The 24,842-nt window shown below is 42.4% G+C and overlaps 1 protein-coding gene across 2 annotated transcripts in view; it reads right to left on the bottom strand.

Annotated features, from left to right (window-relative positions):
- Window positions 1-2,316: 2,316 nt before the first annotated feature.
- Window positions 2,317-24,842, bottom strand: part of STS (steroid sulfatase) — a 214,590-nt gene continuing 192,064 nt past the window's right edge. The window contains exons 10-11 of one of the 2 annotated variants that reach the window (XM_032756543.2): window positions 22,772-22,893; window positions 2,317-7,081 (exon numbers count right to left, since the gene is read on the bottom strand). In XM_032756543.2, coding sequence (XP_032612434.1) covers window positions 6,708-7,081; window positions 22,772-22,893 — 496 coding nt within the window. In that variant the 3' untranslated portion in view covers window positions 2,317-6,707. The remainder of the gene's footprint in view (window positions 7,082-22,771; window positions 22,894-24,842) is intronic. The other variant, XM_058441559.1, reaches the window with a different exon arrangement.

Below are 24,842 nucleotides of genomic sequence, written 5' to 3'. Positions count from 1 at the left end.
CTTGTATGGGGCCGGTAACCCCTTTGTTTTGACCAATTTATCCCATTTGGAATGGGTGTGTATTTACCCAATGTCTGTATCCCCATTGTATGTAGGAAGTAACTAACTTGCTTTTGATTTCACAGGCTCATAGACAGAAGGAACTCTCCTTGTCTCAGATGAGACTTTGGACGTGGACTTTTGAGTTAATGCTGGAATGAGTTAAGACTTTGGGGGACTGTTGGGAAGGCATGATTGTGTTTTGAAATGTGAGGACATGAGATTTGGGAGGGGCCAGGGGCAGAATGATATGGTTTGGCTGTGTCCCCACTGAAATCTCATCTTGAATTGTAGTTCCCATAATCACCACATGTCATGGGAGGGACCCAGTGAAAGGTAACTGAATCATGGGGGGTGGTTACCTCCATGCTGTTCTTGTGATAGTGAGTTCTCATGAGATCTGATGGTTTTATAAGGGACTTTTCCTCCCCTTTGCTCTGCACTTCTCCTTGCTGCCACCATGTGAAGAAGGACATTTTTGCTTCCCCTTCCATCATGATTGTAAGTTTCCTGAGGCCTCCCCAGCTCTGTGGAACTGTGAGTCAACTAAACGTCTTTTCTTTATAAATTACCCAGTCTTGAGTACGTCTTTATTAGCAGCATGACAACGGACTAACATATTACCATTCTTCCCTTAGGCCCTCCTCTGAGCTCTTATCTCAATTTTCTGTATTCAATGACAACAAGCAGAGTATCCATAGAGCAGCAGTTCCCAAACTTTTTGGCACCAGGGACTAAAAGACAATTTTTCCACAAACTGGGGGTGGCGGATGGTTTTGGGATGATTCAAATACATTACATTTATTGTGCACTTTATTTCTATTATTATTACATTCTAACATATAATAAAATAATTATACAACTCACCATAATGTAGGATCAGTGAGAGCCCTGAGCTAGTTTTCCTGCAACTAGACAGTTCCATCTGGGGGTAACAGGAGACAGTGACAGATCATCAGGCATAAGATTCTCATAAAGAGCGCACAACCTAGATCCCTCGCACGTGCAGTTTACAATAGGTTTCTTGCTCTTATGAGAATCTAATGTGGCTGCTCATCTGACAGCAGGTGGTGCTCGGGTGGTAACGTGAGTAATGGAGAGAGGCCGTAAATATAGATGAAGCTTTGCTCACTTGCCCTCCGCTCACTTCCTGCTTTGTGTCTCAGTTCCTAACAGGCCATGGACTGGTAGTGGTCTGTGGCCTGGGGGTGGGGACTCCCACCATAGAGGATTATGCAGGAAACTTATGGCCAGGCCCGAGTGGCTCATATGGTGCCAACATTACTATAAGGGAAATAGGAAAATATCATCTTGCTCAGCACTCACTGAGATGAATCTGTATATTTGAATCATGAGATAGTTTCTATCCCAAATGTAACAACCATTGGGCCCTGCCCACTGGAGAATACGCATATCTTTGTAAATATGGTACTTTGTGTATTTATTTTTGCACCCATTGTTAAATTAGTATAAATATTGACAAGCAATTCAAAGTACCTATTTATAAAAACATGTTCATTAACATTCTTACCTTTAGAAAAACACTACAATCCCCATGTATAATTTAGTTTGAAACCTTAGATCCTCATATACTCAGTGAAGGAAATTTTATATCCCAGACCTCAATATAAAAGTGACTGTGTTTGCTTATTGTGTAAAGTATACGTAAGAAATTATACAATTTGCTACTTTGAAGATGTACTTGCCAGGTAAGATAAACTTACCATGGCCAGGCGCAGTGGCTCACACCTGTAATCCCAGCACTTTGGGAGGCCAGGGTGGGTGGATCACCTGAGGTCAGGAGTTTGAGACCAGCCTGGCCAACATGATGAAACCCCATTTCTACTAAAAATTACAAAAATTAGCCAAGTGTGGTAGTGCACACCTATAGTCCCAGCTACTCAGGAGGCTGAGGTGGGAGAATCGCTTGAACCCAGAAGGTGGAGTTTGCAGTGAGCCAAGATTGCACCACTGCACTCCAGCTTGGGAGACAGAGTGAGACTCTGTGAAAAAAAAAAAGATACACTTACCAAAAAATCCTTTAGAGGATTTGAACTTAATGAGTAGAACCATTCTCAGATGAACCCCCAAATTTGAGGGTCTCCTATATAGAAGGCCTATGAAGTTCTTAGAAAACTGATACATAGTTACATGGCAATGTTTCCTTTTCAGAAAGACATGGATAGTTTTTAAGCTGCTTGCATCCTAACAAGGAAAGCTGATGTTTCCTTCATTGGAAAGGCTCCCATTAAAATAATACCCGACAAAGTAAAATACTGGTATATTACAATTACTTTATTCAGATCTATTACACAAAGAGATGGCATTAAGTAACATTGGCTTGAGTGATCTCTTGCAACACAGAACAGGTTCACGGTGTTGGAAAACCAAGAATGCTCAGGGCCTCAGAAAGCTGAGCTCTAAAGACCCTGCACAGTCATGCTGTCCCAATAGGTTTCATGTTGTCATGGATGATGTCAAAGAAAAAAATTTTTCAATGCTACCTATTAAAGCACAGTAAGACTTTATTCAGGACCATCCTGATGGGTACAGGGACCACAGCAATGGGGACTTGTAGTAGGGGAGAGAGACTGGACTCAGCTCTGAATACACCATGGAAAACTGGATATTTATAGACAGGGAACAGGGTGAGGGGCAGTGGATGGAAGATTACCAAGAGGAAATATCAGGGAGCATTCAGCTAAACCGACCTAACAGGATTCTAGCTGAAGGCAGGCCAGGTGACCAGACATCACCTGGGGGATGGTGGAGGCTGAGAAGCCTGATCAGATACTGAGGTTGAACAGATATGGGGGGGTTAGGTGTTCTTGCGAAACTGACTTAACAGACTTCTTGCCAAAACTGGATTTTACAAGGAAGTGCCCAGATTGGGCCTGGGAGAAGGTTGAGGAGCTTGGCTAAAGTTTGGCCAAGTGGAGAATCTTTGTCCATGAAGCCTCCGATGGATGTGAGGTCCGTAGAGGTCAGACAGCTATGATTTAAGAGGTTTTGAGCATTTGCATGACACATCCCATTCTCTAGGCATTAAAGAGAAGGCAACAAGGCTTTAGCTTTTGGAAGTCTCCATGTAATCAACACCTTTCCTCCCGGGCATGTCGGCTCCCTATGGCCACACACTCGCCAGCAGCCTCTTTATGGACACTTTTTTGTCATTTTATGAGAATAGCTCAATCGAATGAGAGCCGATCCTAGTCCCAATACCATGCCCTTCTCACTCCAACTTCTTACCGCTTCGGGGTTTGTTCTGACACTGGTTTGGTTTTCCGAAGGAATCCAGATGAAACAAAGAGAAGAGAGAATAATATTTTTCAAATCAAATTTCTGCCCCAGGTATTTGTAGAGCAAAGCAGCTGCTTCACCAGGCTAGAGTCCCTTCCCCAGGGCCCAGTAAGACTTTCATGGGCCACAAACGCAAAACATATTAAATATATTTTAATATATAAATATATAAAGTAAAAACATATTAACATACTATTTTATGACTACGTTGGTGCAAATACCAATACGATTTCCAATCCCCAATGTTCATTTTCTTTTCTTCTGATTATAAAATAAATTAAAACATTTTTGTAGGCCCCTAAAAAGGCCTTAGAGAGTGTGCCTGATGGGTAATAATCAGGCCCTTTCCCACTCTCGGATCACGGAGGTCAGAGCCATTTTCTGTCTTATTCTTCTCTGCATTTCTCAGCCTCTCTCTTGAGCTAAGAAAGTTGATGAATCTTTGCAGAACTGGGTATTCCCCATTGCTTGACATCAAGTTGGAAATGTAGTAAACATTCCCCACATTGTTGAATTGAGTCACGATAGATAGCAGGGTATTAGCGCACAGCATTTTTAATTGCCAAGGAAATTTTTATTTTAACTTTGCATTAACATATTCTAAATAATCCTTTCACTTAATGCAATCAGATTCCTGTGACAAGTCAAATACTTGTTTTTGTGTGTGTGTGTTTTTCCCCTCCACTTTTCATTGTATGCCCTTCAGAAAAATCTGAGAAGTGGGCTTCCATTTTTGAAAAACGGGACTTCCTTAGTACCACAGATACGTAGATTGCAATTTTGCTTTTCCTGCAGCAATTCCTGACCTTGTGAAATGATGCCTATGTATACATCATTAATCTATTTGCTTAACTTTTAATATCTAGTAATGCTAGAAATAGAAGAATTTTTTTAAAAGAATTTGCTTAAAGCTTCAAAACTCACTAAGGTTTGGATATACAACTCCACAGGTAATATGAATGAGATGCTTTGTAAACAAGCAGCCATGCCTTACAGCTCTGCAAAAAACGAGCAAACAAACAACAAAACTATGCCTTAAAGAAGGTTTGCGAGGTTTCTCCTGGACAAAAGAATTCCAATTTCCTGTTTCACATTCAAATCAAAACTTTCAGATGGTAAATGGTTTGAAATTTAAGATGACTACAGTTACCACAAATCAACCTGATTTCCAAATGTCCTGAAATGTGATCTCAATTATTTTGAGGCACTTTTAAACTCAATATATTTGCATCTAGAGATATACTTCATCCTTCATTTGCTGTTGACATTTTACAGGTTAAATAACTGGTTCTAGACACAGATAGGCATTCGTATAATCTATAAAGGCTCTTCAAGTTATTTAATCCTGCAGCATTCCCACATCATCAAGTGTTTTCAGAAAGTCTTACTTGCACTGAATATGTTAGACTTTGAGTAAACATTGTCATCTTATAGGATAAGTTTATAATAGTGCCTTTAAATAGTTTCCACATGACAGCATCAGTAGCAATCCTAACACATCATCAGTAAGCTAGTACCCTCTCTAATAAGAATGTTTTCTAAAGCAAGAATACAGATTACCCCACAATTTCTGGAACGAGAAATCCACGTTAAAAGGAAGAATCTTGTATGCTTTTCAGCTTTCAACAATTCTGGAGTTAGGGGGTAGGAATCACTTATTTCTTTTTTTTCTTTTTCTTTCTTTTTTTTTTTTTTAGAAAGAGAAGCGAAATTAACGTCTGAAATAGAAGACCTTAAAGGGCAACTGGGGAAATGCTGTTGAATCCTCCCAGCCCAATAGTATGCCCTTCTTGCTCCAACTTCCCAGGGTTGTGGGTAGGGATAGAGAAATTATAGCCAACTTTCAGAAAGCCCAAGTCATGGCTAACATTCTCTGCAAACCGCTGTGTGGGTTACAGGTGTTCCATTCATGGGCACTGTCTTGGAATTGAACAAACTCTGGGCAAGTAGAAGGTGGTCAGACAAGTCCACAAAACAGATGAATGCGTAAGCAGGTGGATGGCAGCTTCTCTCGATTTTGGCATAAAGGAATCCAATCACATTGTTGGGGAAAGTCTTATATCTGAAGAAATGATTGCACTTTACATTCCATAGGAGCCTTTCCTCAGGATGGGCTGGTGGTTTAGACTTTGAAACTATCTCCAGCTGTGCCACTACGAGGCCCTCTCCTAGGCGATCAGTTGCGCATTTTCCCTGATGCGATCAGTTGCGCATTTACGGGGGCTTGGGGGAAATGGGATGAAAACAAAATCATGCATCTCGTTGTGGATTGGAAGCACAGAAATTTCTCAGCCACAAAATTTGCATACATGACTGTTCTCTGATGACTAACTTCTGCCTAGAACTAAAGGAAATTATGCTTATGTGTATAGATCACGGATTGCTTGTGAGTGATTTTTGTTCCCCTCCAAATATCAGAGACTTTCTAGGCCAATGATTCTGAATTATGTTGGAAGAGATTCCCTGAACCACAGCATCTCCACAGTGGGCTTTTAATTCAGAACTTCCATTCCCCAAAGAAAACAGTGGAATCCAAGAATCATACTACAAATTATGGAATGGAAAGCAGTTCAGGAGAGATTTGCCTTGGGATTATTATTACTATAAAATTTGGCAAAAAATCATTGTGCAAAGAAACCTATTTGTGAGCTTCTAGTGATAAGCTTCTAGGTCCCTATTTTAGACATCTTAACCCTCTTGAGGAAAGAATATACTGTATGTGTGTGTGTATGTATATGTATAACTATATATATGATGAAGAGCATTTGATATGTGTTTTAACTAATACCAGTAATAATGACTTGCCTTCCAATAACCAAAGTGGAACTTACCATCATCTATTATTCATAAAGAAGATCTTTCATTCACCTTAAAGTTACTTATGTTTAGATGACTAAACTCTTTTTTATGTGATTGTCTTTTTATTATGCTGGTTATAGCATCACTTCAGATTATAGAGTAAATGGTAACTTACACTGTTGACATAGGTATTTGCTGAGGGGTGAGTTAAGGTACCTCCTGCACCTTTCTGTTTTAAGATTGCCTTCTGCACCATTTTGTCATCTGCTTGCACTGGTGTGCCTTGTGAATGCTCCTCTATTCATTCTATTTCCATGAGTCCAAGACTCTGGCCACAGAAGGCATAAACCTACCATCTTCCTCTCTGTATACTACAGACCTTATCCCCCTCATCCCTCCAGTTGAGTTGCTGTTGAGCTCTGGCCCAAGCCTTCAGGTGTTAAAATGGAGACTCAGTCCAAATCCAAGGTGTAGATGGAGTTATGTTTCCCCAGTGCCACTCTCAGGCGTGTGTTTGTAGTGAAGATGGTGAGCTTTGCCACATGCGTCTGTCTGGTCCCCAGGCACTGCTAGCGGCTCAGTCTCTTTTCCTGTTTTTCTCTGTCACACTGGCAAGACAGGCCAGTGGAAGGACAGCACAGCTGAAGCCAGGGCTTCCAAATAAAGTTGTTCCATGAAAACTGATCAGGCACCTCTGGCAGGGTCTGGGTGTGTCTGTCCGCAGCTTCCTGTATGACTTTGAGGATTTCATAAAACCGGGGCTCGGTTGCTGGAGTTAATGGGTTTCTCTCTCTGGGATCTCTGGAAATATCAAAGAGTAAAGGTGGATCGTGATGGGTGACGTAACTCCCGAAACAGAAGCACACATGTGTGGCAAAGCATCCGTTGGAACCCACGGGGTTGAAGTTGGGGGTGAAGAAAAAGGCCTTCCAGATGGATGTGCCTGTGGTTTAAAAGGATGGAAATGGCATTAGGTATGAAGCATCCTTGTATGTACCACAAATGAAAAAGTGATGTGGAAATTATGCTGCCATGTGCTTTAAGAAGGTGAAGATATCATAAGGCTGCAGACACAATGTTAATATGTACAGGAGAGATTATGAAGCCACACATAGACGCACACACACACAGCCAGCAGGAACAGCGTCAGACTTGGTAGGACCGCAGTTAATAGTTTATTTTCTCAGTTTTCAGAAAGTCCACAAAATGTCGAATCAAGAATTAAATGAACTTTGGGAGGCCGAGACGGATAGACCACTTGAGGTCAGGAGTTCGAGACCAGCCTGGCCAACATGGTGAAACCCCGTCTCTGCTAAAAAATACAAAAATTAGCCAGGTGTTGTGGCAGGTCCCTGTAATCCCAGCCACTCAGGAAGCTGAGGCAAAAGAATCACTTGAACCCGGGAGGTGGTGGTTGCAGTGAGCTGAGATTGTGCCACTGCACTCCAGCCTGGGCGACAGAATTAGACTCTGTCTCAAAGAAAAAAAAAAAGAATTAAATGAGGGCCGAGTGCAGTGGCTCATGCCTGTAATCTCAGCACTTTGGGAGGCCGAGGTGGAAGAATCACTTGAGCCTAGGTAGGGGTTTGAGACCAGCCTGGGCAACACAGTGAAAGCCCATCTCTATAAGAAATTAAAAAAAAAAAAAAAAAAAAAAGGCTGGGTGTGGTGGCACGTGCCTGTAGTCCCGGCTACTCCAGAGGCTAAGGCAGGAGGATTGTGTGAGCCTAGGCAGCTGGAACTGCAGTGAGCTATGATCATGCCACTGCACTCCAGCCTGGGTGGCAGAGCAAGACCCTGTCTCAAAAAAACAAAACAAAACAAAAAACAAACCCACAAAAATAAACAAACAAAAATAAAAAAGAATTAAATGAGGCTAGAAGTGATGGTGAGGAGGGATTACAAATGGGGAATGGAAATGATCTTTTGGGGATGAAGGAGATGTTCTGAAAGTAGATTGCTCAACTCTATACATTTACTAAAAATCTTTAAATTAGAATATAATGGCATGCAACGTATACCTTTAAAAGCTGTTAGGAATTCCAAATTAGGGGAATTCATCAACACCAGAATAGGATGGTTAGTTTTTAAAATGTAAGTTCTGTGTTTCAATAAACTCCAAAATATTGAAATTGCTAGGAAAAACTAATTTACAAACAAATGAATAATTATGAAATAATTGATTCATTTCCTACTTATCTGACAATGTTATCATTTTCAGAGGAACTGACTGCTCTCAAACACCTTCTAAGAGAGGCCTAAACATGTTTTCTGGGTAGGCAAAATGTAGCAGATAAAAACAGAATTAAAATGCATGAACCGACTAGAATCAGGTGCAGGACATGAATGCCCTTATAGCTTTTACATAAAACCAAAGAGGCATTCCTCCTAGGAAGCCCTCCACCCCTGTGTAAGTCATCCTGATCATTTGTGCATACAATGGCATGTGCGACTTTTGTAATTATAGGCATTTCATGATCAACTGATCAAAATGCAAAACTGATTAATGCAATCGGTTTAAACCAACAGTCACTGGGGCCTGTGTTGTCCCCAAATCTCCCCTAACCTTGGACAAGGTTAGTGATGGGAAAAGTCAGCCTCTTTGTGTGTGTGGGTTTTTTTAAAGCTGAGAAAGACAGGGAAAGCAAGGTGAATACGTTTAGATGAATATATTAAAGAAGATTCATAATGAGACGCCTGCAGTCTGTGGCATAGCTGATTCTGCGAGAGCAGGACATGACATCTGTGCACTTTACATGGTCTCAGTGCACCTGCTTCAGAAAGATAAGGTCAAGCTGACACACAGACACGCCAGGCTGCAGGAAGAATTCCAGGACTTGGTTACCATTTCCAGCAGGGTTTAAAAAGGCAGCAAGTAACCTTAAGATGCTTCCCATCCACTCGTCTCATCCCACACTTTCTTCCAGGGTATGAGAAATTTCCTTCAGAAGCCTTTTTGGAGACAGGCTGACGGAGTCTGCCATTTGCAGCCACTTAGAATCCTTCGTCAGGGTCAGCCGAGAGAGAGAGTGGGTACACAGAGAAGCGAGCCAGGAAGCCTCTCTTGCTCGTGCTCCCAATGATGCAAATCTAGAGGGCGTTTTGAACTTGACATTCGAGTCAAGCCTCTGTGTGTTTAAAACCCCAGGAGAATACAGGCTCCTGGAATAAATTCATGTAAAGAGCCTGTATTTTCCACTTGCTTTTGAAAGCCACTCACATGATCCTGTCATTACTACTAGAGCACAATCCTCCCCAGGTGTGAGCTGGAAGATCAGATCGACATCAGGCCCTGTCAGGAGATGCAGGCACCCTGGCCTGGGAATGGCAGTGGTGTTGCTGGGTAGTTCAGACAAGTGTAGAACTAAGAATTAATTATTCTAAAGAATTATTGCACATGCTCTGGGGTTGCTTGCCTTTTTATCCTTTCATTTGGATTTTTAAAAACTTTTCATAAAGAGGTAGATTGCTTAGTCTCTGTGCTGTTTCTCTGGACCACTTTAGATTTACTGAAAAGAGAGAACTAGAACTGCACTTTTTATTGTACAGTGGCTCACAGGGTAACAACCCCGACTTCGGAAGCTTGTTCTATTATTCACCAGGAACCCAGCAACTGACATCTCCAAAGGTGTCATTTCAAAGATAAAGCGCACAGCTCAGTCACTAGATCAAAGAGAAGGCACCTGGCAGAGTCATCTTATTTTGTTTAATTTATATTTTCGATTTGTATTTTCTAGAGACAGGGTCTCGCATTACTGCTCAGGCTGGAGTGCAGTGGTATGATCATAGTTCACTGTAGTCTCGAACTCCTGGGCTCAAGCAATCCTCCTGCCTCAGCCGCCCAAGTAGCTGGGACCACAGGTGTATGCCACCATGCCCAGCTATATTTTAAATTTTTTTGTAGAGATGGGGTGTCTCCATGTTGCCCAGGCTGGTCTCGAACTCCTGGGCTCAAGCAATCCTCCTGCTTTGGCCTCCCAAAGCACTGGGATTACAGGTATGAGCCACCATGCCCAGCATCATCTTCTATTTTTCATAGGTATATTTAGTCCTGTATTCCAAAATTATCTTGATAACATACTTCATCCTGAGTATCCTCATATACTAGAAAAATGTTAAATTTTTAAAAAATGTTTATTCACTACTGTATTTTAAAAATTATCATCAACTGCTCTGATAAAAGACTGTTTCTCCCTCACCACTGAAAACGATAAATATTTTGACCAAACTGGGAACTTAGACTCATTTCTAACTGAGATCCAATGACCTGGAAAAGGAATGATTAAATTTGATATAAAGAATGCAGGGAAATTAAAGTGGACAGTTTTTTTTTTGTTTTTTTTTGTTTTTTTTACTTGTTTAATTAGTCTAAGTAGTGATGAGGACAATAATTCTACTGAGATTTTTAAAATCCTCTCCCAAATTAAGAAAACGAATTGTCACAAGTGATGGTCAAAGATATCAATGACATATGATATAGCACTGCTATGTCACTGTGCTAGAAGAAAATGCTCAGGAAATCATCACCCATCTGGTGACACATATTTTTATATAAAATCACCACTAAACAATGTCACTCAACTCATGAGAGAAGAAAGTTTATTGTCATTTAACAAAAAGGCAAATAGAATTGAAGTGAGAAAAAGTTGATGCCTAAGCCAGAAACTGATTCAACATCCTCCACATAGGATCCTAAAACAGCTATCCTATTAAAAATAAACTAAGCTGCGAACAAAGAGAAATAAAGAGGTCTCTGGGTTCCCTGGGATTGCCTGGGGACCACAGGGGCTTCTGACCCTGGAACAGAAGAGACGCTGTGATTTCTATTACTTCGCATTACAGCGACTCAGCCACGGGGAGTGGGAGCCCTGGCCAGGAAGCCCCGAAAATGAGCACATGTGCTCCCCAAGAACAAAAATAGAGAGGGCGCAAACCAGAACTTTCGTTATGTACTGAAGTATTTTTTAAAATCAATATTAGTATCTAGCACAAGCTCCCTCTTAACGTCTTGGAGTCGGGTTGTGGCAGGCCAGGTCTCACTAACGCAGGCCTCCATGACATCTGTTTGAGCACTGACTGAGTGGGGAGGTTACTATTAAAAGCTGAAAGAGCCAGTGTCCTCATACAAAGGCTGGAATGGAACAAAAGCCCATCAGGAGTCTTGCCCAGGCCTCTCCTGGGCTTTGAAGCATGACATGATAACGAAGGAATTCTTAACAGGGCTCGTTTAGGATTAAACAAGTTTTACTGGGGGTCTGAAGAAACTCCCCAGACCTCCACAAACAAGTTTACTGCAGATCTGAAGGAACTCCCCAAACCTCCATGATTTAGCAGGAGACAAGATAAGGGTAATCACCCCAGCATCTGGACCCATCTAGATTAAGTCAATTTACTGAGGCTCCAGAGGAAGGTCTCCAGGACTCAGATCTTGGTTATAGATTAAAAGAAGCTAATGACTTATGTCTTTAGATGAATGCACACTTACACATAGACTTATAGCTTAGTCTATATAAGCTCCAGAAAACTGTAATTTTGAGTTGGTCTGGGCAATATTTTCCAGGCCTTCTCCCTGTAACTGGTTACAGAAATAAAAACTCTCTTTCTCTCCAGTTCATCTGCATCTTCTTGTTGGGCTGCGAGAAATAGCAGTCCTACCCTTGGTTTGGTCCGGGAACAGGGTCATGCTACATCGCCTACAAATTTTAACAACGTCCTCCTGAAAAGGGTCCTCGAAGCCTCATTCTGTCTTTATCCCAAGGGCCCCGAGTGCTTCTGGCCTCTCATAATGATGCAAGCCTCTCACATCTTGCATTCTGAATTCTCTACTTAGAGCAGTCACAACAGTCCATAACACAGCTGGGCACAATCCGGACCCTGGGACACTCGTTTCCAGGCCTCTCTGAATGTTTAAACTGCTGTCTTGCAGAAGTCTCAGAGCCATCATGTGAGACAAAACAAAACCAGGTCTGGAAAGCCCGTTTGGCACAAGTAAAGACACTGCACGCATGACAGACACTCAGAGGCATCACACAACGCGACTGTGCCCTTACAGCCCCTGCTTCTAACCCACAGTGGCTAAAGCAAGGTGCCCCCAACCTGGAACTCTGAGGCCACAAAAACAAGACTACACCTCCTTCCTGGGGATAATGAACCCTGAGTAATCCAAGTGCTCCAGAACACCTTCCAGCTTCCTTGAAGTCAGAAAGGCTGCATGGCCCACTCTGGCCAAACGTGAGCAGTATGTGGTATGTCTTTTCCCAGCCACAGCACAGAGGAGCTGTCTCTTCTGCTGGTGACACTCGAGATGATGGGGCCTCTGTCAGGGTGGTCCCTGACAAATGGATGGCAGAACCCTCTCCTCCTAGACCCTCACCTTCCCACCATGACAGGCATTGAACACTGTACCTCTGGCCGTGTTGGAAGATACATTTTGTGGTCATAGCTGCGTTGGGGCAGACGTGCTACTGATACCTACCTGGTGGGGAGAGGCCACGGATGCTGCTCCACAGTCTGGAATGCACAGGGCAGCCTCTAGCACAGAGAATGATCTGGCCCCAAATGTCAGTAGTACCCAGGTTGACAAGCTCTGTTCTACAGCAAGAGTGAGAATAAATGTTTGCTGGGCTGAGCCCCTGAAATGTCAGGGCTAATGGTTATCATAGCACAGATTCGCCACTCCCTACACATGAACCCTCTGAGAGCTAAACTATAAAATAAGACAAACTTTATTTTTGATAAAATGAGCCAGAAGCTGGACTGAGACAGACAATCCTCACGAGTCTCCAAGGCTTGGTGATAAACTGCATGAATGAATGAACAGCTCTAAAGGACAGGAAAGGCACCAAAGATCCATAGGCAGTATAGAAGCAGAGACAGGTAGAGTTGCTGTGCGCTTCCGAGACAAATATGATGGAGAAGGGGTGGTGCCAGGGGCCTGAAGACTCTCTTGTTCCAGGACGATAGCAATGTCTTTATAAAAGAGCATTTGCCTTTCTTAGCCTGGTGCTGTGTGAGACTTGCATAGACAGAGGAGCCCTGGGAGGGGCGGGGGTTGCCGGCGGTGGGCGCGGAAGAGAGAGAGAGAATGCACTAGCTAGAGGGCAGGTGCTTCGGCCAAGGTTTTTCCTGCCACTGACTTGATTAAGGGCGTAGCTCTGAGCACCAATAGTTTAGGTTCAATCCCGAGCTCTGCAATTTCTTACATATGTGATGCTGGGCATAGCTGCTATCACCTCTCTGTGTCCCAGTCTGCTCCTCTGTTAAATGTTCATAATAATCGTTCTTCCCTGGTAGCATTGCTTTGAGGATTAAAAATTGGTTCCTATATGTGATGCTGTCAGAAGGAGGCTGGGTCTATAGTAGAGACTATACATGAGTTAGCTGTGAACAGAAAGCTGCAGCCAATTTACGCAAGAAACAATTCAGTTTCCATCTGCCCTTCAATCTGTTGCTACTGTAATGCATGTCGTAAGACATTTTTTTTTCTGCTAAGGATTCTGAAAGTATATGGAAAACTATTAATAAATCTACATGGCTTCAGCACATTGACTCTTAATGTATCACTCAGATTTAAACTTCCCTTGATGAATGATGTTCAACTGGTAGTTTTGGCGAGATTTATTTTGGGTGCTTGGAAGACTGCATGTATATATCATAGAATGTATACGCAGATATTTTGGGTTTTCAGTCTTGGCAGCATGTACCTCTGTTGCCATCTTGAAGTTCTTCAAGAACCATTTCACATACTGTTCCATTTTCCCATTGTGAGGAACCCCCCCACAAAGAACCCTAGGCCTGCCCCCTCAGTAAGTTTACAGAAAAGTTAATGTCATCCACTGAACTGATGTCTGAAAACCCATCCCAGGGTGCCCTCCTACTCCTGTGATCCACCTAAAAAATTGTTCCATACATTACCCTAGTCTCATCCAGACACCCCACACTAATGCCTCAAATCTTTTCTTACACCCAAAGATTTTACAGTGTGTCCATATCTGAGCCTCCATAGATCATGTGTCTTCTAACTTAATACATGCACGTTCACCAAAAGCATCTTGGCCCCAAGCTCTGTTTCTGACCCCTGAGGTTCACTGCCATCTGTTTACCATAGCACAAACCCCCTAACTATTCAGCCCTTGGCTGATATATAATCAATGACAGTAGATAAGTTCTGCCTGCTTCCTGCAGCTGGCAGCACCGGAGCTCACGATACGACAACAGTGAGAAGGATGAGGAAGCGGCTCTGGTGGCTGGGTGCATCTGCTTCACAGCCAGGCAATTTGAGAGCAACACAAGCTTTCCCAACTGATGCCTGAGTATTTGAGGACAAAATATTCCCTTTTACTAAGCTTTGGGTTTTGCATATTAAGGGACAGAAATATATAACCTGGAACAAAGTGGGTGTATGATGTATATGAGACTCTTCCCTCACTTTCCCTTCCTTGCCTCCATATTGATACTCTAGCTGTCCTTCAAAGCCCTGCTGTGTTCTCCTCCATGAACCCATCTAAATTCCCAGCTGGAAGTCACCAGTTTTCCTCTGTTCCTCTCACCACTTTTCATCACTCAGTCAACACTTGAGGTCTCCAATTCTCTGGCTGGATTATTTCCTCTCTGAAGGCAGGGACTGTATCTCCCACATCTCCTAAATGTGTACTGCCTAGTATCTTAGATAGAATAGAGGCCCAATAAAAAATTGTTGGGGCCAGGCACAGTGGCCCTCACCTGTAATCCCAGCACTTTGGGAGGTCGAGATGGGTGGATCACCTGAGGTCAGGAGTTCAAGACCAGCCTTGCCAACATGGTGAAACTCCGTCTCTACTAAAAATATAAAAACTAGCTGGGCGTGGTAGTGGGCGCCTGTAATCCCAGCTACTCGGAGGCTGGGGCAGGAGAATCACTTGAACCTGGAGGTGGAGTTTGCAGTGAGCCGAGATAGTGCCATTGCACGTCAGCCTGGGCGACAAGAGCGAAACTCCATCTCAAAAACAAAAAAAAGTTGGATAAATTAAAAAAAAAAAAAGGAGATGATGGTTATTAGCAGGAAGGGATGGAAAGAGAGGGGAGGAGCCAGCTGTCATCATGAAATCCAGCGTGAGCAGACAATAACCCAAATACACTCCACAGTCCCCTCGGGACCTACCCGGAGCATCCTGCCTGAAATCACACAATGGCTCTGCACCACTTCCAGCCTGAAGGACCAACAGACTACTGTGAGGCACTGAAGACTACTATCTGATCACGGCAGATAACGGAGTGAGGAAGGCAGAGAGCTTGGAAGTACATTTGCTTTGGGATTGCTTGGTGTCAAAAATGGGCAGTCATCAGGAATTGTGCAGGGGGCATAAGTCATTTGGCCCCCAGGAAAGAACATTCATGGAGAGGGATGAGAGCAACTGAGAGGACGAGGATCAGGCATGGAGCCAGTGGAAGGAGTATGAGACCTGATGATGCCAAGGATGTCAACATTTGGGGAATAAGAGGATGTGGATGAATCGTGGACTCAGTGCATGGGGGCACAGAGATGTCCAGATACACGGTTAGGTGGAGGAATCATGATTTATAATTGTGAGTAAAAGAACATATTGTCTTAGGGGAAGACATTTCGATTAATGGGAGACAGACTCAAAAGCAAATGGTGTTGGTTGCAAATCCCAACTTGGCCATCAACTTCGCAACTGTATGCCAATAATGTGACCTTCCACCTCTCTGTCTCCCCATCTATAATTGGGAAAAATAACACTGGGAGGAGAGATAGCTAGCTGATCCGCCAGCCTCCCACAGTCATTGAGTGTTCCTCTGGGTACATGTACACCCATAACAAAACTCTCCTTCGCAGCCTCCTGTGAAGCTAGGTGTGAACAGGTGACCAACTTCTGGCCTCTGAGAAGAGTCTGACTATCTTCCTTGGGAAGTAGTAGCCGTGCACTTTTTTCTTCTCATCTTTCCCATCCGTCCCGCCATTGTATGCGTTTAGGGTAGACACAATCATCATTCACCATGAAGATGAAGCTGTCACATTCTACAGAAGGTGGAAAAGCCGCTTGAAAGATTCTGCACCCCAGAGACTTTGTGGACCATTCGCCGCTGGATGTCACCCATGAGATGGAGATATAAACTTCTCTCTAATGTAAACTACTGGGTTTTTTTATTGTTTTCTGTTACAGCCAAATCTGAAACTAATATAATCATAATCTCTTCTAATTCAGGAGATTAAATGAGATATCAAATACAATGTTCTTGACAAACTGTCCGGCAGACAGTAAATATGCAACAAACATCAGTGTTTACTGTCATCAAGCATGTCTTCAAAAGATACATAATGATCACAGAAAGAGATGACAAATTTCAAGAACATGAGATTAACAAAGGGAAACGTCTATAACCACCTACAAAACATTTTTGTATAGAAGATACGAAAGGAAGACACAAAAAATTGCTAAATATTACATGCCCTGGTTAGAACTAAAATGTCTATTTAGAAAACACCAGGTCTGAGAGCATGTGAAAGCAAATCTGGCAGGGGGTTAGAGACATAGCAGACATTTCAGGAGAACTGAGAGACGCCCCGTGTTGAAGTCGGGGAAAAGAGATGTGTAAAATACTGCAGAAAATCAATGAAATGGTAGGACGGAGAATGCAAGGGGAAAAGATCAGAAGTGACCTCTGGCAAAAAGATCAGAATAAGCTGGGTGCCAAGCTTAGATGGAAGAGGGCATTTGAGCATTCAGCCACACCGAGTTTTTTGGTGTTTTTTTTTTTTTTTCTGTATTCAAGAAAGAAAATTCAATTTTGATTTACTTTGTTTCTATAAGGAAGTAAGTTTGCATTGTAGCAAATTATCAAAAGTAATGACCAGGACTTTTTCTTCCACAATATTAGTGTAATCTTAGATCAGACATACTACAACTTTGGTTGAAAAGTGAATGTTTATCTCAAATATTGTCTGATACTGTCTATAAGGTAATATGAAGTTCCATAAGAAAATATATGTTTAATAGGCCATGTTGGAAAACACAAAATCTATTTATGTGGTGATTTTTTTCCACTGTTGGAAATGACTGTTAGGGGAAGTTAAGCTGTTACTGATGTGTCTGGATGATAATGATATAAAATAAATTTAATAAAAAAATTAAAAGTTCAATGAAATCTTTTCTAACCTCATAAATCACTCCTTCTCCTAGATCTCCAAAGCAAATTCTGTTTATCCCAGGACACCATCATCCTGTGTTGCTACAATTACAAGTACAAATGTTGTACCTTGTACTGGGCTTCACAGGCACATGAGTGAAATAATGGCTGCATGCCTGAACTATTAAAAGCTTGTGGCAATGCAGCATTTGAAGTGTTCACAGAGAAAATAAATCCTAAGACTTAAAAGTTATCCTTGAAATGGTTTACATATATGTGCTTTTTCTTAATTGCTACAACAGTTACAGAGTAGGATGAAAATATGTCCTTTTATAAGGTCAGCTGAAACACAGGATAGTTCCTGGTGAGCTTAAATTTGGAAATGCTGCATCTCACATTAGGTCAGCTTCAGCCTTTGATATTTCATTTCTGACACTTTAGATCCTAATTCTGAGGATCAGATGAGGAAGGGCATCTGACAAGTACTCACCGAAATTACTAGTGATGATGAAAGCCAAGTGCTGCCTTTCTGATGCTGTTAACTCATAAGTGGCTGTTATGAGAATTTCTTCTCTTTTATTAGGTGTGTTTTAGAGGCAAAATTAATTTTTTAATTAAATGAAAATGCTAGATAGCCATGCGAGCATTTTTCTTTATGTTACCATGGTAAGCTGGTTTTGATTTTAAACCCTTACTGAGCTCTTATTTTGAAATGAAGGTATCCTTCAGAAAGCTGGAAAGGAACACATTCCTTTGGAATGAATTCCATTATCCTATTGCTGTTTGCTGTAATTTTATTTAATTATTTACTTTTTATTGATGCATATTCAATGTATGTATTTTCAGGGTACCTGTGATCATTTGAAACACTCATATAACCAAATCAGGGAAATTGGGATATCCATCACCAGTTAACATTAATTGATTGTATATTTCACAATAGCTAGAAGAGAATCATTCAAATGTTCCTAGTATTGTCATTTTTAAAATAAAGATTTTTCATTTTTATTTTTTTGTTGTTGGAAAAAAGTTTCCAACAAACTTGAATAGAAAATGGAGGGAAAGAATGGTATTGGTGCCCTGTTCCCCTAAGTAATTTTTATAGCTTCATGGAGATCCCGTTTCTGACTAAAGTGTGACATTTCAAATATATGTGACTTTTTTGTCTACATGATGCTAAGATTCCATATATGTCTGTACAAAACACTTTAAGCTGTTAATTATGTACTATATTGCATTGCATTCTAGAATATATCTACAGCTATCCTATGGATTTTGGTATGACCAGCTGGTTTGGGGACTCTCCATTAATGTGAGTATTTATCTCACAGACTACAGTCATCAGCTTAAAAATCCTGGAGCCAAGTATCCACCTACCCTCTAAGATCAACTCCATCCATAAAATCAAGTTGTCATTGTGTTGAATTTTTAATAACATTAATTCATATGTCAAACATTAAAGCCAAAATTTTTCATAACCATTGAATGGTAAATTTTAACTCACAATTCTTATTTTAGTGCAAGAAAAGTTATCCATGTTATAATCATGCTTTCATGAGTTCTTATAAAATGTAATAGGAATAATGATATCAGATCATAATTAAATTATGTCATTCAATTTGCTGAGACAACTAAATTATAGCGAAGACATTATATATAAATTTTAAAAGAGATTCATGTTTTAAATGGGTGGAAATGAAATCCTAGCATTAAGTTTTTTGAAAATCAGTATTTCATGAGTTTGGAATTACAACATTTAATCCTCTAAGTAATCAAGACAAATTGTAACTGCATCTTAAAAACATCTGCAGTCAGTTCTACTGATACCAACAAACTGTTGTTAATCTAGGGCTCTGAGGGAGGAAGGCAACCTGTATTTGTTGTGTTTGCCAATTGTCATGGTGTAAACACCCACAACACAGCCAAATGAAAACAGACAATGGTTTAACAACCAGCTGGCAAGATTCCTGAATGATCAGGAGCTGATTCCAGCATACCACTGCCTGCTACTAAACCCTAATACTACATTTCTTTTTTTCTTTTTTCTAATAAAGTATTCTGAAGTCAGGCAACAACCCTCTTATCCCTAAGATTCATGGAATATGTTCCACAGTGATTATTGACAAGCTCCTACCAAAGTCTATCTGAGATGACCTATGCAGTCTCACTCAACTATTACTACTTTAAGATCTGTCTTCCCCAGGTGACAGAAAGCTCCATATGGATGACAGTCACATTTTCTTTACGCTTCCCTGTATTCCCAGCACATTGTACAGCTAGCAGCGCCTCATGCTCTAAAATGTAAGCTACTCTTCAGCAGGGAACTTTGTCTGTTTTGCTCACTGACAGATGCCAGTGCTAAGACGGTATGTTCCACACAGTAGGTGCTCAATACATATTTCTAGAAAAAATGAATAGATAAAATACAAAATGACTAAACATGAAGCCATACACAAAAGCCAAGACAGCAAATATGGTTGCTGAGTTTCAGACAGCATCTGAAAAATAAATCATAAATGATTCATAAACATCATGTTTTCCTGAGGTCCTTTATCTCAATAAATGATTCTAGCCTTCGGATACTGTGATTTCTCCTTTTTTTGTTACCAGTTCAAGACAGAAGAGTTGAAGGAATTGCATTCAGAGTGTAGGAAGCAAATTTAATCCCGGGGCCAGTTGCCTATCAGAAACTGGGTCTTGTTTTTCTCACTCCTATTTTCTGTATCTTCCTGTCCCCTTTCTCTTTACTCCTCCACATAATGTGTTCCTCCAGCCTCTGATCCAATATGTTCCTTCCAGCTTCTCTAACTGGGGATTTGGCTCTATTAAAATACAATTTTGCAAGGTTCAGGACATGATACAGACTTATTCGAACATGCAGTAGTCAAAGAAACTTTGTTCTTCACATTCCTTGCCGGCTCCATATAAAAAGAAATTAAGAGTCCTTGAGCTCTCATTTATTACAAAGCTCAGAAGTCGATGCTATAAACTGATCTAAAAAAGAAGCAGTATTCTTATGGAAACTAGGAATAAAATGCTTCCAGAAGTAAAATCACAAGCCCATGTTTCTGTTGTTTTTTTGTCTTCTAGAACATACCATGAGAAAACTGCCCAGACTTAAAGGAGAAACTCTGAAGCATATACCTGGTGTGATTTCTGTGGCTAATAGAAAGGTTGTAATTTCATGGAAAAGTTGTAAAAATAAAAGAGAGGCTGTTCTTTAAATGATAAGTCTTGGGTAAATTGGCTAGGTGAGTGGGGAAGAGACAAAGATTTGTTGGACTATGGAATGGAATCACCCTAAGTTTAAGAAGTTAGCAGCTAGGAGGTTATTACACACCCCTCCTTAGGGGCAGGTGTGGGGAGGGGGGGCAGTCCTAGGTTCTAGAAGCAGAGTTCGAAAGCCCCTTAGAGAAAAGGGGAATTTTATTTTACCTCCAAAGAAGGAACTGAAAGTCCAGCCTCAATAGGTACCTCTAGAACATACGATAATTGTATAAATTGCTCACCACTTTCCATTGACTGCCAGGTATCTTAGTGATAGGAATATTACTGTAATTCTAAGTTTCACGCTACCTGACTTCAAACTATACTACAAGGCTACAGTAACCAAAACAGCATGGTACTGGTACCAAAACAGAGATATAGACCAATGGAACAGAACAGAGCCCTCAGAAATAATGCCACACATCTATAACTATCTGATCTTTGACAAACCTGACAAAAACAGGAAATGGGGAAAGGATTCCCTATTTAACAAATGGTGCTGGGGAAACTGGCTAGCCATATGTAGAAAGCTGAAACTGGATCCCTTCCTTACACCTTATACAAAAATCAGTTCAAGATGGATTAAAGACTTAAATGGTAGACGTAAAACCATAAAAACCCTAGAAGAAAACCTAGGCAATACCATTCAGGACATAGGCATGGGCAAGGACTTCATGTCTAAAACACCAAAAGCAATGGCAACAAAAGCCAAAATTGACAAATGGGATCTAATTAAACTAAAGAGCTTCTGCACAGCAAAAGAAACTACCATCAGAGTGAACAGGTAACCTACAGAATGGGAGAAAATTTTTGCAATCTACTCATCTGACAAAGGGCTGATATCCAGAATCTACAATGAACTCAAACACATTTACAAGAAAAAAAACAAACAACCCCATCAAAATGTGGGTGAAGGATATGAACAGACACTTCTCAAAAGAAGACATTTATGCAGCCAACAGACACATGAAAAAATGTTCATCATCACTGGCCATCAGAGAAATGCAAATCAAAACCACAATGAGCTACCATCTCACACCAGTTAGAATGGCCATCATTAAAAAGTCAGGAAACAACAGGTGCTGGAGAGGATGTGGAGAAATAGGAACACTTTTACATTGTTGGTGGGACTGTAAACTAGTTCAACCATTGTGGAAGACAGTGTGGCGATTCCTCAGGGATCTAGAACTAGAAATACCATTTGACCCAGCCATCCCATTACTGGGTATATACCCAAAGGAATATAAACCATGCTGCTATAAAGACACATGCACACGTATGTTTATTGCGGCACTACTCACAATAGCAAAGACTTGGAAACAACCCAATTGTCCAACAATGATAGACTGGATTAAGAAAATGTGGCACATACACACCATGGAATACTATGCAGACATAAAAAATCAACAACCACACCTAAGATTATAAACCATTTGTTCCTGTGTGCTAATTGGAAATACCACTATAAAACAAGTATTAGAAAACCCACAAGAGATCCTGTTCAATTGCACAATTAAAAGAACCCCCAGTTCAGGAAATGGGAGAGAACTGAAGAACATTTTAACCTTGCTTTAAATATCTAAATGTAGCAAATATGCATGATGCACAAAATACAGATTCAGTGAGTCACGATCCATCATCTTTAGGCTGGGAAAGTAAGTCAGGTAAACATTTAAATGCTCTTCATTCCTTCTCTAGCCTTTAGTGCCATGCTGGAAGAGTGAGGGGAATGCTTTGAGGACATGCAGAGAAGGTGGCATTTCAGCAGGGCCTGGGGGGCATTGAGGAGTACCCTCCAAGAAGGATGAGGCAAGACATCCTTCCAGGAGAAGAGCCTGCAAGTGTAAGCACAGCAATGCACAGAGCACAGGGGCTGCTGTCTTCAGTGTGAGAGGAGTGCTAGGAAGTGGAGCTGGGCAGCTGTGCATGCAATAAAGCAGCCAGACACAGCGCCCTGTTGAGAACAGGGAGCTTTCTCTGCTGGGATACAGAAGCTGTGGGTGGTGTTCAGGTGGGTGAATGACATGGCCTTCTGATGTTCTCCTACCTGGACAACTATGTGTCCAGAAGGAGAAGAGAGGAGGAGGACGGAAAAGAGGACAAAGCAAAGCATGGGCGCACATTGAGGCATCTGTTGGCCTCCATTAAGCAGAGCCACCTTTTTGCCCTTTAGTTTTATCCATTCCCATGGCATAGGTTGCACGGAGCATGAGAAGCATGGAAAGGTCTGTTTACTCACTGTTCTGAGGGTGCCAGCGCACAGCATTTAAGTAGGCGTTGCAGTAATGGAAGAGAAACTCATGATCGGAGCGTTGGCTTTTTCCTTCAAGCAGGGGCATCAGATCACGTCCATCAATGATCCTGTGGGATAAACAGCCGGGCATCAAGAGGTGAATCAGTCCTGTGTTCTCAAATGTCCTTCTGAACCAACAAGAGCATGAGGGAGCTCCAGTCGTAATTAATACAAAGAAGACTGACCCCACCTGGGTGCCCTGTGCAACACATTGATCCCAGCTCTGTCCGTGTATTATCTCATTACATCTGCAAAGAGCACCATGAGCTGGAACTACTGTCATCCCCATTGCACAGATGAGAAAACAGAGGCACAGAAAGGTTAAGTAATTTGCCCAAGGTCATGGGACGAGTAAGAACTGATGGGATTGAAATCCAGCTGATCTGGCATTCATACCCTTATTCTTCCTGTTGCTTCTCCAAAACACAATTTTCTGTCTATTGCCTGAAAGGGGCCGGGTGGAGACCAAACTACACCGGTCGCGGTCAAGAGATCTTTATTGGAGGTATCGAGTGGCACCACGCAAGGAGAAGGGAAGAGAAGAGAGAGAGGGCTGCTGCTGTGCTGGGTTTTATATCCCTTGGGCCTACGTGGATTGGGCTAGGGGCGGGCCCAAGGGAAGGCGGGAGATGCTTCTTTCTGATTGGCCCTCCTTTGGCGGGTTCAGACAGTGCCCGGTCAAGGAGGGGAGAAGAACCTGGAACCGGCCCCATCTTAAGGTACGGCGCCATTTTAAGGTACCCCATGTTACCTAACATTCCTCCCTTTTTGTTTTCTTAAATGGGGGAAAATGGGCCTCGTGGTTCATCTGGCTGCTTCCTGCTGAGTGGGGGTGCTGTGGGGAGGGGGCACAGGGAGAACCGTCAGGGTTGTGCATGGGGTACAGTATGAGGCCAAGCAATAGGGCCTCCAGTGCCGTGAGCCAGTTGAGGGGCAGGGATGGGTTGGCGATGAGAGAATCGGCTTGCTGTAGCCATCTGGGGTACTAGGGGTAGAGTTTGGTCTGCCCGAAGAGAAAAGAAGATGGTAGTTAATTTAGGGTGCGAGGGCAGGCCCACTCCCTCCCCCCCCCAATCCTGGGTATCTGTTGCCGGTCGTTGGCCGTTTGAGAGGTCAGCAGGGTGTGAGACTGTCTCTGGAGCCTGCCGTGTCTTCACAAGTCACTAGGAGCTGGTAGTTTCTGAGGAGAAGCTGGTTAAAGGTTTGGTTAGAGATGGACTGAGTTTTGAGGGAACGGGAAATAGTTATGGTTTGAGTTGGATATGCCCAGGCATTGCTGGGCTATATGCCTCCTGTAACTGACCCCAGACCGGGTCGGCGGGGTTGTCGATATGTATGGCTCGGGAGGAGGCGTTGTTTTTAGTGGTATAATATAGGAAGGGGGCGTGTTTGTTGATGTGGGAGCCAGACGGCGAAGTGGAACATGTGGAAGAGAGGGTCCCAGCCGTTTCTATCATAGTGAGAATAGGGCTGGGAAGAGGGCCCGCCGGCGGAGGAAAGTGTAAAGATGTGAGAAGCGGAAAGCCAGAGAAGAGGACTTAGGAGATGCACGAGAGCGGGGCGTAAGCAGTTTGGTTCTTCGTGTGGTCCGGGTTGGTAGCCGGTTTCAACCGGTTGAGCGGCGACCGGAAGATGAGGTGGAGGGTGGTGGTGTGGGGGGGTTCGTCGGCCGATCAAAGTCGGGAGCGGAAGGAGAGGTTGGTAGCTTGAGAGCAGCGATAAGGTGTTGCAGCTTGCAGGGGAGGCAGAGGTTGGGTTTGTCCCGTAGAAGAAAGAAGCCATGAACGCAGGGGATCTCTGCCCATTTTCCTGCTCGCTCACAATAGTTGTAGAGATCCCGGAGAAGGTTGGGATCAAAGGACCCATAAGTGGGCCATCTGTTTTGGTTGTCTAAGGGGTAGGTGGGCCAGTTTTGAGTGCACAATTTAATGAGGCGTGTAGGTTTGAGATCAGCAGCCAAACCAAGCGCTGATAAGTTATTTAAAAGGCATTGTAAGGGAGAGTCGGTCGGCAGGGA

The sequence above is a fragment of the Hylobates moloch genome, unplaced genomic scaffold, assembly GCF_009828535.3.
Source record: "Hylobates moloch isolate HMO894 unplaced genomic scaffold, HMol_V3 SCAFFOLD_7, whole genome shotgun sequence".
NCBI classification, from domain to species: domain Eukaryota; kingdom Metazoa; phylum Chordata; class Mammalia; order Primates; family Hylobatidae; genus Hylobates; species Hylobates moloch.
This window is presented reverse-complemented; position numbering and strand designations above follow the sequence as displayed.